Source organism: Macaca fascicularis, chromosome 10, assembly GCF_037993035.2.
Source record: "Macaca fascicularis isolate 582-1 chromosome 10, T2T-MFA8v1.1".
Classification (NCBI taxonomy): domain Eukaryota; kingdom Metazoa; phylum Chordata; class Mammalia; order Primates; family Cercopithecidae; genus Macaca; species Macaca fascicularis.
The window spans coordinates 101430824-101453316 of record NC_088384.1 but is presented as its reverse complement, the minus strand read 5'-3'; the positions used below and the strand labels follow the sequence as shown (position 1 = coordinate 101453316).

General features: G+C 45.5%; 1 protein-coding gene and 1 long non-coding RNA gene across 2 annotated transcripts; one reads left to right on the top strand and one right to left on the bottom strand.

Annotated features, from left to right (window-relative positions):
• Positions 1-2990: 2990 nt before the first annotated feature.
• On the bottom strand, positions 2991-8711 carry SYS1 (SYS1 golgi trafficking protein). The gene is made up of 4 exons (XM_005569132.5): positions 8535-8711; positions 8157-8321; positions 6475-6542; positions 2991-5284 (listed from the first exon to the last, which is right to left on the bottom strand). The coding sequence occupies exons 2-4, from the start codon at positions 8316-8318 to the stop codon at positions 5044-5046; spliced, it is 471 nt and encodes a 156-aa protein (XP_005569189.1). The 5' UTR covers positions 8319-8321; positions 8535-8711; the 3' UTR covers positions 2991-5043.
• LOC141407930 (uncharacterized) lies at positions 8416-14706 on the top strand. The gene is made up of 2 exons (XR_012419439.1): positions 8416-8782; positions 11989-14706. It is a non-coding gene; the product is annotated as an uncharacterized lncRNA (long non-coding RNA).
• Positions 14707-22493: the final 7787 nt, after the last annotated feature.

Sequence of the window (22493 nt, the reverse complement as noted above, 5' to 3'; positions counted from 1 at the left end):
CTCCCACAATTCCACAACCGGGGTCTCCCCACTACCAACCTCCCTTTGTTTAACCATTTCAACCTAAAGCTCCTCCTCTGGGCCCAGTAACACTGATTTGGAGAGGAAGCCACCCCAGAAATGGCTGCTTAACAGTTAACTGGGAAAAAACTGAAGTGTGTGAATCTGATTTTATATTGAGTGACTTTTTAGAAGTCACCTGACCTCTCTGAGCCTATTTCATGTTTATAAAATAGTGATACTAATGTCTGTTTCAGGGGGTTTTAAGCAAATCAAGCTTGATGTAGGAGAAGCCAGTTTGTGGGGCACTGAACAAATGTTTGGCCTTTTCTCACGCCACACCAGGGTCATCATCATAAAGCCCTGTGGCCAGTCAGTCCTGGCTCCATTTCTCATCAGCAGCTACCTAACTACCCACCTTTAGGGAGCTATCTACTTGTTAACAAGCCAAATGTATGTTTACATTCACAACCTTTGGCTAATACGGCATATGGCATCTAGATCCCTAAGTCTGTCTATCTCACAATTGTCTGGATCACACATAAACGTAACTGGAATGTGAAAAGAGGATGAGGCAGACAGGCCTAGTTTCCTACCAACTTTGTAACGGGGAAAAAGTTGTTTACTCCCGATCCTCAGTTTGTCTGCAAAATGGGGGAAATAGTGGTGCTTACCTTATTGGACTGAGTAAGAATACACATAAATCACTTTGCAGTACATGCCAGATAGGAGCTCAATACTTGGTAGTGGTACCTAGAGGACTGGCAAGCCTATCCCCCAACATTTGAAAACACAGGCTCAGAAGAAAAATGTCTCCTCTTCTGTAAAATGGATAGGGGGGCGGTAGCCTAATAATTGCCTAGAATTATGGATCACTTCCTACATGTCAGGTGCTGGGCTAAGCGCTTTACACATGACATCTCATTGCATCTTCACGGTAAAACCAGGGAGGGAACACTTTTTCCATTTTATAGAATTAAGTGTTGACTTACCAGAAAAGAAGGCAAAACAAAACTCAGGGAAATAAGTACCATTATTACGCTCATTTTACATATGAGGAACTCTAGGTAAGGGAGATAACATAGCTTACCCAAGATCTCACAGGTAGTAATGGGACTCCAGGACTTTGTACTCCACTGCAGCTCTCTAAAGCCTTTCAGCATTGGACCCCTATGACTGTGACTTGCCCAGGTAGTGGCAGGGCAGGGACTAAAACCCTCAGCTCCCTCTACTCCCTCCTGCCTCAATGCTATTTCTACCACCCTTTACTACTTTCCAACAGAAAACCTTAAGACGGTGGTTTTTAATCTCTCCACAGAAGAGTTCTCTTGTACGCTGATTCTATCCCTATTCCTCCTGCCCTAGGTCCCCAGGGCCCTGCTTCTGAGATTCCGTGGTCCCCGGGCTGCCAGCACAAGGTGTTCCACACCTGTGCACTGACTGCCCTCTGGGCCTGGCAGAAGGAAGCTACTGACCTGGGAGTCACTGAGGAAGGAGTCCAAGGGGATTCCTGTCCAGGGGAGCCTGTTTGAGCTGTGTACCCTCCAGGATGTTGGGAGTCCCGGAGCTTCAGATTGTACCCCCTGATGTCTGCTGGCTGCCATCCTGGCTCTCATTTGGCACTGATATGGACAGGGCTGCCTAGAGCGAGGGGTTAGAAGTACCCTCTGAGCCAGACATCCCTTTTTCCTTTCCTGTTCTCCTTTAAGGGTAATAAACTATTCTGAGCATCAGCTATGTAGGAGTCTCCAGTTTTCTTTCTGACTGGCCCGAGTTCACGTGGTGGGTGGGAAAAAGGGAGGTCAACTTCAGACACCTGGAGAGTTAAGAGATATGCCAACTCAGTAGTGGGCTAGTACTCTCTTATCTAGGTACCACCCTTTATCCTTTGGAAATAGATTTCCCACATTCCTAAGATCACTTGAAAATCTCTGGCCAATGCTGGGCACAGTGGCTCAGGCACGCCTGTAATCCCAGCACTTTGGGAGGCTGAGGTGGGTGATCACTTGAGAGGCCAAGAGTTCGAGACCAGCCTGGCCAACACGATGAAACCCTGTCTCTACGAAAAATAAAAAAATTAGCCAAGCACAGTGGTGCACACCTGTAATTCCAGCTACTTGGGAGGCTGAAGTACGAGAATCGCTTGAACCCGGGAGGCAGAGGTTGCAGTGAGCTGAGATCAGGCCACTGCACTCCAGCCTGGGTAATGAAGGCGGAGTGAAACTCTGCCTCAAAAAAAAAAAAAAAAAAAAAAAAAAAACCAGCTGGGCTTGGTGGCTCACACCTGTAAAGTCCCAGCACTTTGGGAGGCCAAGGCAGGTGGATCTCTTGAGCCCAGGAGTTCGAGACCAGCCTGGACAAAGTGACAAAGCCCTGTCTCTAAAAAAATATAAATAAATAAATAAATAAATAAATAAATACAAAAATTAGCCAGGCATGGTGGCATGTGCCTGTAGTCCCAGCTACTGGGGTGGGGGGCTGAGGCAGGAGGATCATTGAGCCTGGGAGGTTGAGGCTACAGTGAGCCAAGATCACACCACTGCACTCCAGCCTGGGTGACAGAGTGAGACCCTGCCTCAAAAAAAAAAAAAAAAAAAAAAAAAGGAAATGTCTGGCTATATTTAATGTACTGCATATCAGCTTTTCTTAGAAAGCTAATACTGTTTATAAGGTACTATTCATCCTTGGTATTTAAAAAAAATATGACAGGATAATATGATATGATAAGGTGATAGACTATTTAACCAGACTGTTTAACCAGTCAGAACTTATACATCCCTAAAACTACTGACCTCTTCAAAATGAGCTTATTAATATCACTATCAAAGCCCAAATCCTGGCTCTGCCAGCTCCTAAAAAGTCACCTTGAGTAAGTTCCTTACAGTTCCCTCATCTGTAAGATACAGATGCGTTACTTCTTACTTCAGAGGGTTCTTGTGAAGATGTTGAAAAGAGACATAAAGCACTCACCCCATGCTGCTGGACACCTCTTAAGTACTCAATAGATGTTATTTATTATTAAAATGACAAACATGTCACTGCCATTGCCCTGCCCTGTCTGGAACTCAACTCTAAAAACTGCTTTTATTGTTACTTTAGAAATCACAAAAATCTCATTAAGGTCACATATTTTTGATCCCCAACTATCATGCAGCTCAGTCTCCATAGAACTGAAAAAAAGTTTGGATCACGTGACTTTTGGCCATTTCTAAAAATCAAATTAACACTCAGGGGACAGAGATTTGTCATCATAGAAGATATGCAGAAAAACTGGCACAAGACCTTGAAGTGAATCCCAAAGAGGTGCTCCAACCACAGATGGAGTAACCACCACCACAGCTGGTCAAGGGTGACAGCAGCCACATGATGGGTGTTCTTTCAAAGTCAGTCACATGCCTGTACAGTTTGTGTTGTTTAGAGGGAAACTGATCAACCCAGGGAAGGTCATCCCAGCTGGTCTTACCTTCTAGACCCTACAGCCAGGATTACCGCGCCCCATTAACAAACTGCTTCCTTCCAACTTGGCCAAGGCACCATGAGTTACTGAGGTGCCTCACCCTAGAACCTTCCCAGTCTCTTCCCAGGCATATTTACTCCTAAACTTTCATACTGTCAGTATCAACTCCCTACTCTGTAGGGCTGACAGCCAGGAGGTCGGATGGGCTTCTCAGGGAGATAGCAAAACTCATTTGTGTTACCATAACACTGACAGCTGAAAACTGACAGCTCTCTTGGGAAAGCTCCCAAGAAACCAAAGAGGAACAGTGAAGGTTTCAATGCAGAAGTGGGTCTAGACTGTGTGCCACTCCATTGAACATGTTCAGAAATCACTAGCAAGTAGGAAAGGAAACTCAAGAATCACGTGGTTCACCTGAGGCATAGCAGGGGACATTGCAAGTGAAGGAGACAGGATGTAAGAGTTCCCTGCACTGAGTATTTTAACCAAATGGAGGAATGACTCTGGGGTCCAGGAAAGGGAGAAGGTGGCCTAATAATTCTTTAAAGTTCCCTTGCCTGGCTGCGCTGATCTCTCTCAATCTCAACCATGGCATTACAAAGTAAGTACAGGCAGAACCATGGAAAATACTGTATTTATATACACAGGAAGGACAGCTGCAAGCCCCTCACAGAGGAAACTCCACCCCAAAGAAAAATCTTAGCAGCAAATTCCTATCTCCCTCAGCACTATCAGCACAGCCCAGGCCAGAAGGTTGGGCTTCTTGTCTCTGGGAACCCATCATATCCTTCCCGCCACAGAATTCTAAATAAGGCAGGAAAAAGAACTGGAGTCCAGTGGGAGTTGGGTGCCTGGTCATTCCTAGAAGACAGGCAGTGTCTTTATGATGGTTAGACTTTGAGCAACGCTGGGATTCTTCTCTGGGTCCTATGGCCTGCTATGTTGAGAGCTGGCAGCAGGATGGGGACCTGGCAGAAGGAACTGGAAGAAAGTCATAGGTTCTTGGGTGCACACGAACGTGCGTGTAACAGGGCACAGGTTGTGCATTTTCCTTGTGCTTGATGCATCCATCTGCCATCCTCTCCCTGACAGCAGCCTAATACTTGACACCTACATTTCTTTCTGTGGCTCTGGATCCGGAAACCAAGCGTTTCTCCAACATAACTGCTGTGATTTGGCAACAATGCAAAGGTAACAGCTGTCCCAGGGAGGTGAGATAGATGACTAAAGAAGTGGTTTGCTCCAAACAGATATCCTTGATATTTTTTCTCTCTTAAAACAACAAGCTGGTGACAGGTATTGTGGCTCAAAAGTGGCATGGTTCCAATTCTGTTATTACCCTCAAAGAGGTCCCCTTCCTGACCTCTCAGATACCAAGGCTTCAGCAGACAGAGGCCATTCTTGCAGCTGTCATGCTGACTGCTACCTGCCTTCTTTGACAGGCCCTCACTATGTCTCCCACACCAACAGACACTTCACATTTCCAGGGTTCCTCTCAGATCTGGGCTGGACCTCATCTGTAGGGTCTGGGCAGCCCAAGGTGTTAAGGGGCCCAAGTGTCAGCAGGATGTCCAAAGGGCCCGATTCTAGACATTGGATTTAGGGGCTGAGTTGAGGGGTATCTCCTTGAGCTCCGTCCGCATGCACAGGTACTCCCCGATGACAGCCATGAGTGCAATGCACACGGCTTGGACCAGCCACCAGGTCAGCGCCGAGGGGAAACGGGAGCTGTAGAACCAGCAGCCCAGGAGGTGAAAGAAATGGACAGTGACAGTGAAATCCAGACACTGCTTTCCTCGCCGGATGAAGTACAGCAAGCCCAGGGCACTGTGGGGAGAGGACAGCAGTGAGTTGTCACTGGGTTGTCCTGGTCTTAGGTTATTTGGGAGGGTAGGGACAATTAGGATGGCAGCATAGTGGTCAGAAGTGACAAGGTAAGTGTGAAGCAAGGGTTATGATATTAGATGCCTGGAAGAACCTGGCGGGTAATGTCAAGAGTGAAGCTGACTGAGTATGAGCTTGATGATTGATGGCAATTGTCACTAGGGGATACTAGGAATTGGTGGGGATTATGACACCCTGAAGCACACATGTTCTAGCTAAAGTGGGGGCAGTAGTTACTTGCATCTAGGCAAATCTTATCATGCTAGAAGGTTGGCCTAGAATCAATCAGTCATTCCATTATTCAAGAGAAGCCAGAAATCTGGATTTTTATATAAAATAGCCTGATTTTCAACTAAGTGAAAAAAATGTTTTAAACACCGTGTGTGGGCTGACATCTATGTAAGCCAAATAGAACCTATCTGGAAGACAAACTTAGGTCAAAGTCAGCCCACCAGTTTTCAATCTCCAGTGTAAGGACAAGAATAATAATAACGTGCAAGGCATTGTTCTAAGTCCTTCTTGTGAATTAACTTATTTAATCCTTACAACTATGAGGTAGGTAATATTATTAGCCCCATTTTACTGATGAGGCAACTGTGGTTGATTAACTTGTCCAAAGTCACTAGACTAGTGGTAAAGTTGAGGTTCAATGCCAAATAAGTCTGCCTCCAGAGCCTGAGACCTTGATCACTATGCTAAACTGCCTCTTAAGAGACAGGCAATGATTATGTGTGACCTTAGACGTCACCGAGTCCAACCCCTCATGGACAAAAGAGGAGCCTGAGGCCCATGGCAGGTAACTTGGCCAATGGCACACAAACCAAGAACAGAACTCAGCTCTCCTGCCTCTCGGTCGAATCCTTTCCTCAGCTCACTCCACATCAGGGAAGTTATCTGAGATGGAAGTTGTCTTGCAGGCAGCACAAACATAGTGACATAAGAGCTTTCCAGGTAAGTCAAAATAGCAATGGAAGGAAGCCCATGATGCAGCCGGTCCCAGAACTGGCCTCTGTCACCCACCTTACTCCACCACTCCCCAGAAACAAGTGCCAACCTGTCTCATGCTCAAACTTAGGAAGTTAGTCCCAGCGCTAAGAGCCCAAAAGCTGGATAGCCAAACTGGTGATACTCACCAGGTGAGGGCGTTGAGGATGAAGGACATCATGGAGAGCCGGCCTGGAGGGGTGGAAAAGCCCAGGATCTGAGGGGGAATCACAAATGGAAATATGCTGGAGAAGTGACTTGGCAGAGCCCCAGGATCTCAGCAAGCCTCCTAAGGAACAAGCATTCTTCCCGGAGCACAGAAGATAATACCTCCCTTCATTTGTACGGCAGCCTATTTCCAACTAGGTGCTTTCATAGACATCCATTATGGGATTTCATTTGTTTCTCACAGCAGGTGGAAGGGGATTATTTTCATTTTACAAAGGAGGATGTAAAAGCTCAGACAAGTTAAGTTGCCCAAAGTAATAAACACCAAGAGTAAAGTCTAGAACAGCGTTCAGCTGACTATGGCTCCATAGGCCAGGCATCTACTCCCGTACATAAAGTTTTATTGAAACACAGCCATACCTATTCACTTATGTATTTGTCTATAGAAGCTTCTGGGCTACAATGGCAGAGCTGAGTAATTGTGACCTAAAATCCTTACTACTTCACCCTTAAAGGAAAGGTTTGCTGATCCCTAATCTAGAACCCAGGTGGTGTGCATCAGATGGCTCTTCAACAAAGCCCAGCATTGCCACAGCTCTTCCCAGGAGGATAGAGGCTCCTATGACACTACAACTAGGCACATGGTGGGTGTGCAACCTCCACTATCTAACACAATACTATCAAATGCCAAACATCTGCACCACACTTTCAGCTGACAAAGAAAGGTCTTTGACATACACAATCTTGTATTATCCCTAAAAAAACCTCACAAAGCCATTCTTCTTTTGATTCTTATCACTTTTTGGACAATAACTTGCCCACAGGCTACACAGAGAACAAGCAGCAGGAGCAAGGACTCCACCCCAGGTCTCCTGGCTTTAAGAACTGTGCTCACCACCACACGCCACAGCTGCCTCTTAGCCGTAACAACTTACAGGCCTCCTTTACACTTTACGAAGTACTTTCTTATTCCTAAACCCCTCTGTGCCTTGTAACATTTTGTTGAGGGTGACATGACAGGCGTATTCTGCCCACTTTTCAGAAAAGGCTCAGAAGGGGAAGCAACTTGCCCAAGGTCCCACAGCTAATATTATATGGTTAGGCCTAGATTGAACACTTGCTTTTCTGAATCCAACGCACATGCTCTTTATATTGCATATTGCAGTCCACGACCTCGTTGCAACTAGTCTCATGGTTTTGAAGACAGGAAAACAAGTTCACAGAGGTGACATTTGCCCCAGGTCACACAGCTAGTAAGTGGATCTTAAACGGAGGCCTGTCCTGACCCCAAAGTCCAGGCAGTTTCCACTGTACCCGCATGAATGCTCTTTTATCTACTCTTCTCTCCGGTGTGGCACCTGAGAACCTAGCTCAGAGAAGTTAAGTCACTTTCCTAGAGTATCAGAAAGGAAATGTATCACAGTTGCCTGGAACACAGACGTGTTTATTGTATTAACTTCCAGGCCCTTTGCTTTGTACTAATCAGCCTCTGCTGTCATTCCATTTTATGGATGAGGCAACTGAGGCTCAGAAAGGTGAAATCCCTTTCCCAGGGCTACAAAGCAAGAAGGTGACCCAGCCAGGTCTACAGCACAGTAGTGCTGGATCACAAAGCCTAGTCGGGGAGGCCGAGATCCCACCCGCGCCAGCCCGGGGACCCTACCTCGGCGTCGAACATCTGGTCCAGCGAGGGGCTGCTTCGCACTAGTCCGTCCACCAGCGCCAGCCACAGGCCCAGCGAGCCATAATACACGGTCTGCATGAGGACGATCTGCGACAGGATCAGCAGCGGGTCCCACACGTAGCTGCGGAACTGACCCGCCATGCCCTGCAGGGACACCAGCCGGGCCTCAGCCAGCGGCCCGTCGCCGTGGCAACGCCGCCCCGCCCGGGAGGAGGGACTGGAACCAAGGGGTGAGCCCATTCCAAGAGTTAGGGGGAAGGCGGGGCGGACAGACCCATTCTCAGAGTGAGGGGAAATCCAGCCCATTCCGGCTGCGCGGCCCCCGCCCGTACACGAGCTCCTCTGGGGTCTACTCACCAGTGACAGACTCGACGATCGAAGTGTTCGAGCGTGGCCCGGCCTCACCCGCTGGCTCCCAAAACAGCGCTGACAGACATGACCATGGAGAAGAGGCGCTGCCGGCCTAGAGAGGCAAAGCTCCAGCGACCGCAGCGGCGGGAGCGACTCCGTAGGAAAGAAGCGTTTCCGGGGAAAGCTGCGGAGGGGCGGGGCTGAGATTGCGCAGGCGTAGTGGGTGCAACCTTTGCCTGAACCGCCTGAACGAGGTACTAGCAGCCGGATAGCGAACTGAGCACATGCGCAGAAGGAAGAGTGAAGGCAAACGGAAGTGAGGAACGAAGGCCGCAGAGCTTGCGCGCCCTCTAGAGGGAAATTTTTTTTAAAGGAAGGCGGCTGGGGAGAGGGAGGTGGGGTGGATTAGGACGCAGTAATGATGTTTGGGAATTAACGAGGTGATAAACTGTGTCGCTATTTTCAGCCTACATTCTCAGTGTTTTCTCCCAGTTAGAGTCTGATAGCTTGAAATGGACCTGCAAGCTCCTCCACTTAGGAGTTTGCCACTGTTCCCGCTATACGGATAGTTAAGCTAATGGCCAGAGAAGGAAAGCAACATACTGTTTCAGCGACACAGTTAGTAGCAAAGTAAGGATTAAAATTCAAGTGTTGGCCGGGTGCGGCGGCTCATGCCTGTAATCCCAGCACTTTGGGAGGCTGAGGTGGGCGGATTACCTGAGATCGGGAGTTCGAAACCAGCCTGACCAACATGGAGAAACCCAGTCTCTACTAAAAATACAAAATTAGCCGGGCGTGGTGGCGCATGCCTGTAATCCTAGCTACTCGGGAGGCTGAGGCAGGAGAATTGCTTGAACCCGGGAGGCAGAGGTTGCGGTGAACCAAGATTGTGCCATTGCACTCCAGCCTGGGCAACAAGAGCAAAACTCCGTCTCTAAATAAATAAATGAAGTAAATTAAATTCAAGTGTTCCTCAACACTACAACATTGATTTCACACCCACTGGGTGGCAGGAAGGCTAGAACATGTACATGTAAGACAGTCCCTGCCCTGAGACACAGTTGAACTACATTAGAAGGCAGAGTAGTGGGTGTTTTAAAATGTGGGTGCCAAATGGGAAAAAGCACAGATTCTGAAGTTGCACCTAGGAGTAAATCCTGACCCTCTCTGCTGCCATGACTATTTTATCTATCTTCCAAATCCGAATGGTGGACAGCCAGTAAATATTTGCTGAATGAGTCAAGAACAGAGAAAGCAACAGCAAGTCGATGACTCACTTATTCCTACTCCAGCAGAAGAAAACTCATCAACTTCATTGATCCTAGGTTCCCCCTCCCTGGAGTGGAAAGAAGGGAAGTAACTGGTTCCAGGAAAAGAATTTGGGTTTTAGGGCCAGCTATGCCACCCAGTGTGACCAGGAAGCCACTTCCTTCTTTAAACCGCAGCTTCCCTGTTTATGAAATGAGGAGTTGGACATGATTAACGTTTTCCACCATTTAATCTACCTTCCAGTAATTATTTTCTTATTAAAAAAAACTTAGGCCCGGCGTGGTGGCTCACGCCTGTAATCCCAGCATTTTGGGAGGCTGAGGTGGGCAGATCACGAGGTCAGGAGATTGAGACCATCCTGGCTAACACGGTGAAACCCCGTCTTTATTAAAAATACAGAAAATTAGCCGGGCGTGGGGGTGGGTGCCTGTAGTCCCAGCTTCTCGGGAGGCTGAGGCAGGAGAATGGCGTGAACCTGGGAGGCAGAGCTTGCAGTGAGCCAAGATCGGCCACTGCACTCCAGCCTGGGGGAAAGAGTGAGACTCTGTCTCAAAAAAAGAAAAAAAAAACTTATCAAAGAGCCATGTAACTGCCAATCAGAATTTCTGAACGGCTTGTGTTAGCCATGTTATCACCTTGAGCTGATACAATTCCAGACAAAAGTAAAGAAACCTGAGACTTTATTGAGAGTATGCGATTGTCCTTATCATTTGGAAATACCCTGAACAGTTGACTTGGGCACCAGTTTGGGAGTTACTAAGGCCCAAAGATCTCTTAGGTGCTTTCCAGCCCAACCATTCTTTAAGGCACCTCAATTCAGTTCAACAAATATGTATTCAAATTCCTCTAGTTCACTGATGATGCACATGATCTAGTGTTTCTGAGAAAACATCTGTTTCTTAAGTGTTTACATGATCTTGTTTAATCCTCACAATCAGAAAATACAGCTATTATCCCCTTTTTATAGGAGAGGAAACTAGGCTATGGGGGAGGTGGTGTGACTCTCTAGGTCAGAGAGCTCACGGGGAGCAGAGCTGAGATTCAAATTCAGGACAACTGACTCCAAACATCAAGATGCCTTTTAGTTTAGTTTTGGTTTGGTTTAGTTTGGTTCTTTGAAACAGGGTCTCACTGTGTCACCCATGCTGGTGTGCAGTGGTGCAGTCATGGCTCACTGCGCCCTCAAACTCCCAGGCCCAAGCCTCAGCCTCCCAAATAGCTGAGACCACAGGCATGTGCCACCACACCTGGCTTTTTTTGAAATGGACTCTTGCTCTGTCGCTCAGGCTGGGGTGCAGTGGCATGATCTTGGCTCACTGTAACCTCCGCCTCCCGGGTTCAAGCGATTCTCATGCCTCAGCCTCCTGAGTAGCTGGGATTACAGGCATGTGCCACCATGCCCAGCTAATTTTTGTATTTTTAGTAGAGACGGGATTTCACCATGTTGGCCAGGCTGGTCTGGACTCCTGACCTCAAGTGATTTGCCCCTCTCAGCCTCCCAAAGTGCTGGGATTATAGGCATGAATCACCACGCCTGGCCCACACTTGACTTTTTTAATTTTTCAGTTTATTTTATTTTATTTTTTTGTAGAGACAGGGTATCCCTATGTTGTCCAGGCTGGTCCTGAACCCTGGGCTCAAGCAATCCTCCCACCTTGGCCTCCCAAAGTGTTAGGATTACAAGCATAAGCCGCTGTGTCCAGCTGAGATGCCATTTTAGAATAAAAAAGAGGAAAGAAGGGAGGAAGGGAGGGAGGAAGAGGGAGATGAAGGAAGGGAGATAGTAAAATAGTCAGGTGGTGGAGTAGCAGGAAGTGGAAAAGGGGCAGTGAATCTCTCTGCTCAGTTAGCCCTGAGGTGAGGGATTAGGGAGAAATGGGAGGAAAGGCTTAGGAAAGGCTTAGGAAAAGGGTGACAATAGCCAGGGCCGATGTCTTCCTTGCAGGTGCTGGAATGCGTGGCTCTTCCTGGACTCTGCCCCCTTCACGTCACAGCTGGGCCCACTCCACCCCATCTCCTCCCAATAGGGAAGGCCCTCCCTACCCATTCTGCTGAACTAGAAAACACAGGTAGCTTTCGACATTAGGGCTGGTTGGAATGTCTGATGTCATCCCTGGAGTCCGGAGCTCACCTCTGGGCAAACCCCAATGGGCGTGCAAGCTAACCTCCCACCCTTTCCTTTTCCCTTCAGGAATTCAGTTCTTGGATTCCCGCCTTGCCAAGCTTCAGAAATACATACCATCCTCTGTCTTAATTTGGATCCAAGAAGGAAACCAAGAGCTGGGGAAAATCATGGCAACCCACTTGTTTAGCTTCAGTGGCCCATCTTGAAATTTGAACACAAGCAGTCTGCTTCAGGCCACAGAGTCTGAACTAGAGCCCCACTGGCTTGCTATGTTACCTTGGGCGAGTCCCCGGTGGGTCCCAGTATCCCAAACTATCAAATGAAAGAAGAGGGACTCCAACTTGCAGATGTTGTCGTGGAGCTGTGCCATCTGAATCACCTGAGGAACATATTGGATATTCAAATTTCCAGTCCTTGTTTGCAAAACTAAGTCCAAATCTCCCAAAGCAGAATTGTGGAGATCTGCATATTTAAAGAGCTCCCCAAGTGATCCAGAGGTGCACCCACATTTGGTAACTACAGCACAAGATGATCTGTAGTTGACCCTAAACCAGCTCCTTCGTCCAACAGAAGACTGCTCTGTGACCTTGGCGAGTCACATTCCGGCTTCAGGGTTTTTTTCCATCTGTAATATGAGGGGTTTGGATTTGAATAGCCGGTCTCCAAGGGTTCTTCCTACGCTGCCAAGTCTGTGGTTCCAAACTTATGAATGAAATGTTAAACTTTAGGTCAGAGGCAGAGTGACGAACAGCCACAAGCTGGGACAAACTGTCCTCTGGGTGGAGGGGAGGGGAGTGCCTCTGGTCACTTGGTCTCTTCCGTCACTCTCACACTGGGGCCCCACTGCGTGCATGTAAGGACAATCGCTAAGGTCACCTTCTGAATCCACCCCCATAAATCCCTTGGGAAATGTTCTCCCATAGGTCCATAGGCTTGAGAGCCCTGCTCAGATTCGAATCCTGGCTCTCCAGCCGTCTTGCTGTCCTGCTGGGTGACCTTGGGAAAGTTACTTCATGTCTCTGAGTCTCAGTTGGTTTCCTCTTCTATAAAGTGGAGTTCAGAATAGTACCCATGTTATGGGCTGTCCTGAGGGTCAAACGTGTGCCTAGTCCACCGCCTGATGTGTAGTTGGCGATATGTTAACATCAGCAATGATAATATGATTGTTATTATTTCTTCCTTTGGAATGTGGGAACGGAAATGCCTGATATCAGATTTATGGCAAGGATCTAACAATGTATCAGACAAAACAAGCCCGGTGGCTGGCCCATAGTAGGATCACATTAAATGTGGTACCTTCTCTTCCTCCTGTCACCCCTACTCTCGTGTTCTCTAGATCCCTCCCTCTCTCCCTTCCTCCCTGGCTAGGCTGCCCTACTGCCCTGCTCCCATGTTTCCTTTCTGGGAATATTTGATGAAGACACTTCAGTAGAAACACGTGTCTCAGGGACAGGTTATGCAACTCTGTGCTCACAGTTTTTTGGAAATCCCACGTGGGAGGCTTGGAGTTGGCTGCCTGTCCTCTGCATCGGTGACCATCCTGGACTCTGGCCAGTGAGTTCCTCTCTTAGAAGGGAAACTGGAGAGAGAGCTCATTAGCTGCCAGTTTTCTCCTCAGACTGAAAACCCCTTTGTTACCCAGGTTGCTTTAAGTGCTGTTTGTGTCTGTGTTTGGGGAGGAACATTTGCTGAGCATCTACTGTACGACAGGCACTTATATAATTTAATCCTTATTTAATTTCTAAAACAAGCCTGTGAGTTGAGAACTATTAATAGCCCCACTGAACACATGCAGATTCTGAGGCTCAGAGAAGGGGCATTTACCCAAAGCCATGCTGCCAGTGAGTGGTAGAGCTGAACTCCAACCCAGGTCAGTTTGACTCCACACACTATTCCTTTTCAGTGTGTAACAAAAAGTGCACTGGAGGCTGGGCGAGGTGGTTCTCGCCTGTTCAACACTTTGGGAGGCTGAGGTGGATGGATCTACCTGTAATCAGGAGTTCTCGGCCAGCCTGGCCAACATGGAGAAACACTGTCTGTACTAAAAATACAAAAATTAGCCAGGAGTGGTGGTGCATGCTTGTAATCCCAGCTACTTGGGAGGCTGAGGCAGGAGAATGGCTTGAACCTGGGAGGCAGAGGTTGCAGTGAGCTGAGATCGCACCACTGCACTCCAGCCTGGTTGACAGAGTGAGACTCTGTCTCAAAAAAAAAAGGGCACTGGACATTACAGTCACATATAGCTTACATCTACCTGACCTTATCTTATTGTCACAACAGCCCCAGGGATGTAGGTATAAACATTGTCCCCATGTTACAGATTAGGAAACTGAGGCTTGGAGAAGGAAGTGACTCACACTCAGTACACATTGAGGTGTGGCGTGTCTTGTCAGCTGGAATAATCAAAAGTTAAGAAATATCTGGAGTGTCTGTCTTTCCAATCTAACTTTCCATCCCAACCTCCCTGTTCTTTCCTTCACACCAGAAGGAGTCAGGAAACTGGTTTTCTGTATTCTGTGTCTAATGATCAGGGGTTTTCCGCAAACCTCTCTCTATGCAGGGTGGATGATGCCAGGCATGACAGTGGGTGGAAGGACCTCTGAGTACAGCCATCCTTCAGCATCCATGGGGGGTTGGTTCCAGGACTCCTGGCAGATATGAAAACCCAGAGAAGCTCAAATCCCTTATATAAAATGGTATAGTATTTGCATATAGTCTATGCAGTCCTCCCACATTCTTTAAGTCATCTCTAAACATCTAATACAATGTAAATAATTGTGATACTATATTTTAATTTTTATTTGTATTATTTGCATTGTTGTATTGTTGTTATTGTTATTGTTTTATTTTATTTTTAAGACGGAGTTTCACTCTTGTTGCTCAGTCTAGAGTGCAATGGCGTGATCTTGGCTCACTGCAACCTCTGCCTCCTGGATTCAAGCGATTCTCCTGCCTCAGCCTCCTGACTAGCTGGGATTTACAGACATGTGCCACCACACCCGACTAATTTTGTATTTTTAGTAGAGACAGGGGTTTCACCATGTTGGTCGGGCTGGTCTCAAACTCCTGACCTCAGGTGATCTGCCCACCTCAGCCTCCTAAAGTGTTGGGATTACAGGTGTAAGCCACTGTGCTGGCCTTTGTTATTATTTTAGAGACAGGTCCTTACTCTGTCACCCAGGCTGGAGCGCACTGGCGTTATCATAGCTCACTGTAGCCTCGTACTCCTGGGTTGAAGCAATCCTCCCACCTCAACCTCCTGAGTAGCTGGGACTACAGGTGCACACCATCAGGCCTGGCTATTTTTATTTTATTTTATGTAGAGAAGGGGTCTCACTATGTTGCCCAGGCTGGTCTCAAACTTCTGGGCTCAAGTGATCCTCACACCGTGGCCTCCCAGAAGGCTGGGATTACAGGCATGAGACACTTTGTCCAGCCTCACACCTTCAAGTTTTCTTACCTTGATTCTTGACCCCATCATGTACTAAACTTTCTGTCCCTACCTAGAAATTATTCTTTATTCTGACCTTAAAGGACTCAGGGCTTTGTTTTAAGACGAAAAGTTGTTTTTTTCCACCTTCCTTTTTATCATCATTTATTCATTCAATCATCTACTTGATGAATATTCATTGAGCATTTATTATGTGCCAGAAACTGATCCAGGTGGTATGGATATAAAAATACAGTGAATAAAGAGAAAATTTTAATCTCGTAGAGGAGAGAGATGATAAACAAGTCAATCAACAATATAAAATCTAGCATCAAGGAATGTCAGTGTACTCAGAACACCAACAGTGCGGGATTCTGTTATAACATCAGAAAATGGATGAATACAATATTTATCTCTGCTCGATTTAGGACAGGACACTTGAGAATCAGGAACAGGAATCAGGGCTGTAAGCTCAGTGAGACAGCATAGTGACACAGACAGAATCAAAGAAACCTACGTTTGAATCTTGTTTCAGTCAGCTTTTGCTGCATAACAAACACCCCACAAATCTCGGGGGCAACAGCAATGGATTTTTCAATCATAAGTTTGCAGGTGGGTTAGGGCAACTTTGTTACAGTTACAGTTTTGTTGTCATTTCTCCTTGCTCAGCCTGTTTTCTCATCTGTAAAACAGAGATAAAACTACTTACTTCACAGCATCCATGTGAAGATGATGCTCAACACTCCCTTCTGATTAAACATACCCTCTGCTCAGGGTACCTGAGAAGCTAAATGTTCACCCTGTAGGCTGAATAGTAATCCCAAAAGTGGTCTGGGCTGTAGATGCTCACTTAAGGAATAAGGAAGGCCATTGGCCAAGCCAATGAGTTTTGTGGTCCCCTCCCAAAATTTAGAATAGAAGAAAGAACCAGTAAGTCAGTAAAAGAGAGAGAAGCACACATCCAGGAAAAAGAAGAGACACTCTTAAAGAAAGACCAAGCAGGCTTAGAGAGCAGCCAGCCTGTGGCATCATCTCAGTCCTTGATATTTCCCTTTCAGTTTTAGCCTTTAGCCCTCCTGGCCCTCCTAATAACTCCTAAGCCTTTTCTTAAGGAGTCCTGAATGAGGCATGTTTCCTTGCAATTGCAAGAACTGTGCTAAGACCAAGAAGATGCATATAAGTTACCAGCCCACAGCTTGGCATATAGTAGATCCTCAGTCTACTGTATAGCTGGCAGCTATTGTCCACTAATCAGAGAGCTGCTTAAGAACACGGACAGATCTTGTTCACCAGGATTTATCGAAAAACTTATCACACACAAGATATTCATCAGATGATTTTTGGATAAATGACCAAGTGAGTGAATTGCTACATCTGAGCCTCTAAGGGAAAATGTCCAAATGGCATTCTTCCAGTTATCCATGCGACAAGTATTCACTGAATGTAAACCTGTGCCAGACCTTGGACAAGGTGCAAGGGATGCATTTGTGAACACGACAATGTTCTTGCCCTCATGAAACTTACACCTAGCAGAGGAAACAGAAAATAAACAAGTAAAAGAATAAGTGCGTGATGGCAGGTAAGGGAAATGTGATGACAAAAAGCAAAACAAGTGGAAAGAGTAATTGGAGATGTTATTTTTAGAATTCTTCAAAATGCCTGTGGTGGATGCTGACTTACTGAGTGGGCCTCGGTTTGCCTATCTTACAATGCGGGTACTGTTGGACTGAATGATTTGAGAGGACCCTTCTGGGCCTAGTGTTCTCAATTTCTGTGGTTATGCAAGGCAGTGCCTGGACATTCCATAGCCCCTGGAAACTCCAGGCTGTCATTATCTGTAGCTGGAGAGAGATTTACATAGAGTGAGGAAGACCAGAAAGGGTTGGTTGGCACCGTTCCAGGAGAGAGCCCTACGGCACAATCCCTTTTCTTTTCTGAAAACAGTAATGTGATTACCTGTTATTTACCATGTGTGAGGAGCTGCTGGGGAGGGGAATAAATCAAGACTCTTATGGGGAGGCCCCCTTGATTATAAAAATAGATAACACTTTGATGCTCCATATTATGCTAAGTACTGTAGTCTTAACATTCTTATGATGTTAAGAAGTATAATAACCCTAAAATTACATGGGGGGACACATGAGAAAACTGAGGCACAGAGAGGAAAAGTGTCTTGTTCCATACCAGCCAGTCACGATTGCAATCTAGGTCTCTCTAACTTTGAAGACTCTGCTCTTAACCTAAAACTAACATGAGTGAGAAAGGGATGCCTGCCCAAAGAGTGGGACAGATAGAGTCCTAGAAACCTCAAGGCAGGAAGAAATGAGAACTAAAAGAAGAGGATGGAGGCTTCCAGGAGAAGGCAGCATTTAAGGTGTCTCTGGATGTACCAGGTGTGCACCTAGCCTTGGTTAACTGTGGGCTAGGAAGTCTGAGAAAAGGGGGAAGGACACCTTCACCTCTGTTATAGGCTGGGTCTCAGCTCATTTTGTAGCTCCATGGGAGGGGGGCTGCCTGTGGATGTCTTGGATCATTTCCTTTTGCTTGAAAGGAAGCTAGGGGGAGGATGTAAAGTGTTTGACCAATGCCATCTCTCAGACTCACTCACTCTCAGGTTAGAATATACAGAAAGGGTGCTGAACCCAACATAGGTACCTGAGTATGTATTATGCGCTCACCACTTCACCTTACTCCATTCTCCTAATTAGTTCAAGAGGGAATTATCTCCATTTTAGGGAGGAGCAAAGGACTCACAAACTTTCCTCCAGTTGGCAAGTCCTGGAAACAGGATTTTAATGAAGAACTTCTGGCTCTAAACACTGTGGGTTTTGTTTGGTTGGTTGGGTTTTTGTACCTCAGCCCCATGCAGGAAATTGGGAACTCCTATTCAGTATTACAAACCTTTGACTACTGCATTTTGTGTTTTGGAGGCCAAAGAAGAACCCAATAAAACTTCTCAAAGAATCTCAGGTTTTGGACAAATTATTGTTAACTCTTTGGGGATCAGGATCACCCAAAAGGAGGATCCCCCAAACATACTCTTTTTGTGGATATAAAGAAAGAATCTGAAGTTTCTTGCCCCAAAATAATGTATGCAGAGACACATAACCTAGAGGAGTACTGACCATTCATGTGTCCTCTGCCCCCAGTCATGGAGCCCAGGTTAAAAACCCATACATCCACAGATAATTATATTCAAACATGTTGCATCCCTTTAGAGATTCTCAGAACTTGGGGAAGGAGAAATTATTAATTATATCCTTAATTCCAGGAGGTTAAGATAGTTTTATAGGAGAACTTCCATTAACTGTCTAAACAATCTGTTTTCAGTTTTATGTTTTATGTTTTTTTTTTTTTTGCTGGCGTACTTTCTAAATAATTATTTTAAGACTATGTACTCCTTGGCACAATTTTTAATTGATAGCTTAACATTTTTCATCAAAAGTTTACATAATTGCAAAGGTTGTAATTTCTGGCATATTGTAAATTTATACACTTAAAAGTAAAACAATTACATCACTCTTTTAAATGTATCCAGTTAAATTAAATGCCCTAGGAATTCGATACCCACAATCATCCATTTAAAAAATAGATGAACACGCTCTTTTCTAAGGATCAGACATTTTGTATCATTTCTTTTTCTATTTGAACTCAAATTTCTGCTCCATGGTCCACCACAAAATTTTATCATAATTTGTGTGTGTGTGTGTTTTTTTTTTTTAATGCATCAGAGGCCTACTGATGACTCTTTTAGAAAGTCCTACAGCAATTTAAACAGCTTTATTAAGGTACAACTGGCATAAAATAAGCTATACATATTTAAAGTATACAATTTGACGTAAATATATGCTTGCTGTATTAGGCTGTTTGCGTTACTATAAATACATGAGACTGGGTAATTTATAAAGAAAAGAGGTTTAATTGGCTCACAGTTCTGCAGGCTATACAAGCATGGCTCCAGCATTTGCTTCTGGTGAGGGGCTCAGGAAACTTCCAATCATGGCGGAAGGTAAAGGGGGAGCAGGCATCTCACATGGCAACAGCAGGACCAAGAGACAGGGAAGGTGGAGGTCCCAGACTCTTAAACAACCAGATCGAGCATGCACTGAGAGTGAGAATTCATTTATCACCAAAGGGATAATGCTAAACTATTCATGAGGGATCTGCCCCAGGATCCAGTCACCTCCAGGCCACACCTGCAACAGTGGGAATCACATTTCAACATGGGATTTGGAGGGGACAAACATCCAAATCACATCACTCTCTAAACCGTCCTACAAACTTTGGTAAATAATTATTAAATAGAAAAAGTAAAATTGTTTAAGAAATACCTGTCTTAATTAGGTGGCTGGGGCAATTTTTCTCTCCAATTAGCTCACTAAAACCTCCATGAGGTCGTGTATAGTGGCTCATGCCTGTAATACCAGCACTTTGGAAGGCCGAGGCATGCAGGTCACTTGAAGTCAGGAATTTGAGCCTGGCCAATGTGGCGAAACCCCATCTCTACTAAAAATGCTAAAATAAGCTGGGCGTGGTGATGTGCACCTGTAATTGCAGCTACTCAGGAGGTTGAGGCACAAGAATCACTTGAACTCGGGAGGCTGAGGTTACAGTGAGCAGAGATTGTGTCACTGCACTCCAGCCTGTGTGATGGAGTGAGACTGTCAAAAACAAACAAACAGACAAATGCCTTAATGAACATTGCTAGAATGAAATTGGTTTTAGCAATAATTTTATTTCTATCTTTCATTTATTATAGCTGTCAAACCATGTTGTGCTAAAGCCATCTTGTAGTGGTTCCTGAAAGTCAATTTTTAGAAATTTTGTGCCTGGGTGCCATGGATCATACCTATAATCCCAGCACTTTGGTAAGCTAAGTTGAGAGGATTGCTTTAGCCCAGGCATTCAAACCCAACCTGGATAACATAGTAAGATTCTGTCTCTACCAAAATAATAATAACAATAATAATAAGCTGTGGGTGGTGGCGTGTGTCTAGTCCCAACTACTCAGGAGGCTGAGGTGGGAGGATCTCTTGAGCCTGGGAGGTCGAAGCTGCAGTCAGCCATAATTTTGCCACTGCACTCCAGCCTGGGCTACAGAGAGAGACCCTGGTTTTTTTTTTTTGTTTGTTTGTTTGTTTTATGTCAGCCAGTTGTTAAATATAACTATTGCTAAAAATTAAATTATATGAACATACAATTATGTTAAAAACAAAGGAGGCTGGATGCAGTTGCTCACACCTGTAATCCCAGCACTTTGGGAGGCCGAGGTGGGTGGATCACGAGATCAGGATATCGAGACCATCCTGGCCAACATGAAGAAACCCTGTCTGTACTAAAAATACATAAATTAGCCGGGCATGGTGGTATGTGCCTGTAGTCCCAGCTACTCAGGAGGCTGAGGAGAATCGCTTGAACTTGGGAGGCAGAGGTTGCAGTGAGCCGAGATTGCGCCACTGCACTCCAGCCTGGGTGACAAAGTGAGACTACGTCTCAAAAAAACAAAAACAAAAACAAAATCATAAAGGAAATAAATACTCAAAACTCATCACTTACTAATTATCTCACTACACTTTACTGTTATCTATGCTTTTGAGATTATTTGCACCTATTGTATCTGTGTGGTAGAAATATATCTTCCCAGCTCCATGTTCAGTGACATCTCATTGGTAGCTTGAAACCAGCCATTGCTGGTGGTATTTACACTACAGAAATTGGCAAATTAGCGCTTGCTACTTCCCCTAGCCAATTGTCAAACATTTGCCAGCACACTGCTGGCTGTAAGTGCTGAGAAACTTTCTTCACTTATAAAAGTTAGTAGGAACAGAAGAACTCTTGTTACAACAATGTGACAATAGATAACTAAAATAACATAGTTATCTATTCTATATTTAATGATCTATCTACTGACAACTAGATTAGGCCACCCTGCAATTTTGTGGAAAGCAAAGACTGCAAACCATTTAACTTGCAAAAAGATTTCTTATTCTGGCATGAGATTTCTTCATTTTCTCAGTTTTGTTCCAAATCCTAGGGAAGCATGTTAAAAACCACTGAAAGTAATTGCTTACCTTTAAATCTGTGGAAACCCCATGGTCAGCATTTGAAGCTTGCTTTACTGCCAAGGTTCTCTGCCACAAGAGACTTTTATTCTTTGATAATCAAGGGGTGGAAAAAAAAAAAAAAAAAGATAATCAAGGGGTGGAAAAAGGGAAGTCACTACAAATTCTCCACTCCACAAAGTGTATGAATTCATAATATGCCAACAGAGACCAAAATGCCCTACTTCTAAGGCTATGTTACACCCTTAGAAAGATTTATACGTAAGTCAGGGAGAAACAGGGTTAGGCTTCTTTTGTACTTTGATCATCATAGGATGCCCACCTTCACACCCTGCGATAATTCTAACAGTACCTGTGCTTGGGGCCCCAGATAATTTTACAGTCTCCATATAGCAACCCCCTCCACTTCTTGCCCCAACCTGCTCCCACCAATGCACTGTTAGGAGGATGACGGGTAAGGAGGACACACAATTTTCACTTATAAAAAGTGGAAGCTGACCTAAGGATGGAAATAAACTTGCAGACCAGTTCTCAGAGAGATCAAACTTTTAAGAAAGTTCAAAATCTGGAAGATGAAGCCCTTAGAACAGAAATCAGCCACTCTGAGACCAGTGTCAGTGGTCACTAAGTGGTCTCAGAGTGGCTGAGGCCCACTGCCTATTTTTGTTCAGCCCACTGCTAAGAATGGTTTTTGCATTTTAATTTTTAATTTTTTATTTTTTTGAGATGGAGTCTTGCTCTGTTGCCCAGGCTGGAGTGGAGTGGGGAGACCTCAGCTCACTGCAACCTCTGCCCCTCGGGTTCAGACGATTCTCCTGCCTCAGCCTCCAGAGCAGCTGGGATTACAGGCACAGGTAACCATGCTTGGATAATTTTTGTATTTTGTAGAGATGGCGTTTCAGCATGTTGGCCAGGCTGGTCTCAAACTCCTGAGCTCAAGCGATCTGCCGCCTCGGCCTCCCAAAGTGCTGAGATTACAGGCATGACTCGCTACATCCGTCCTGCATTTTTATTTTAAAATGTTATTTATCTATTTATTTATTTATTTTTGAGACAGGGTCTCACTGTGCAGTGAGCAA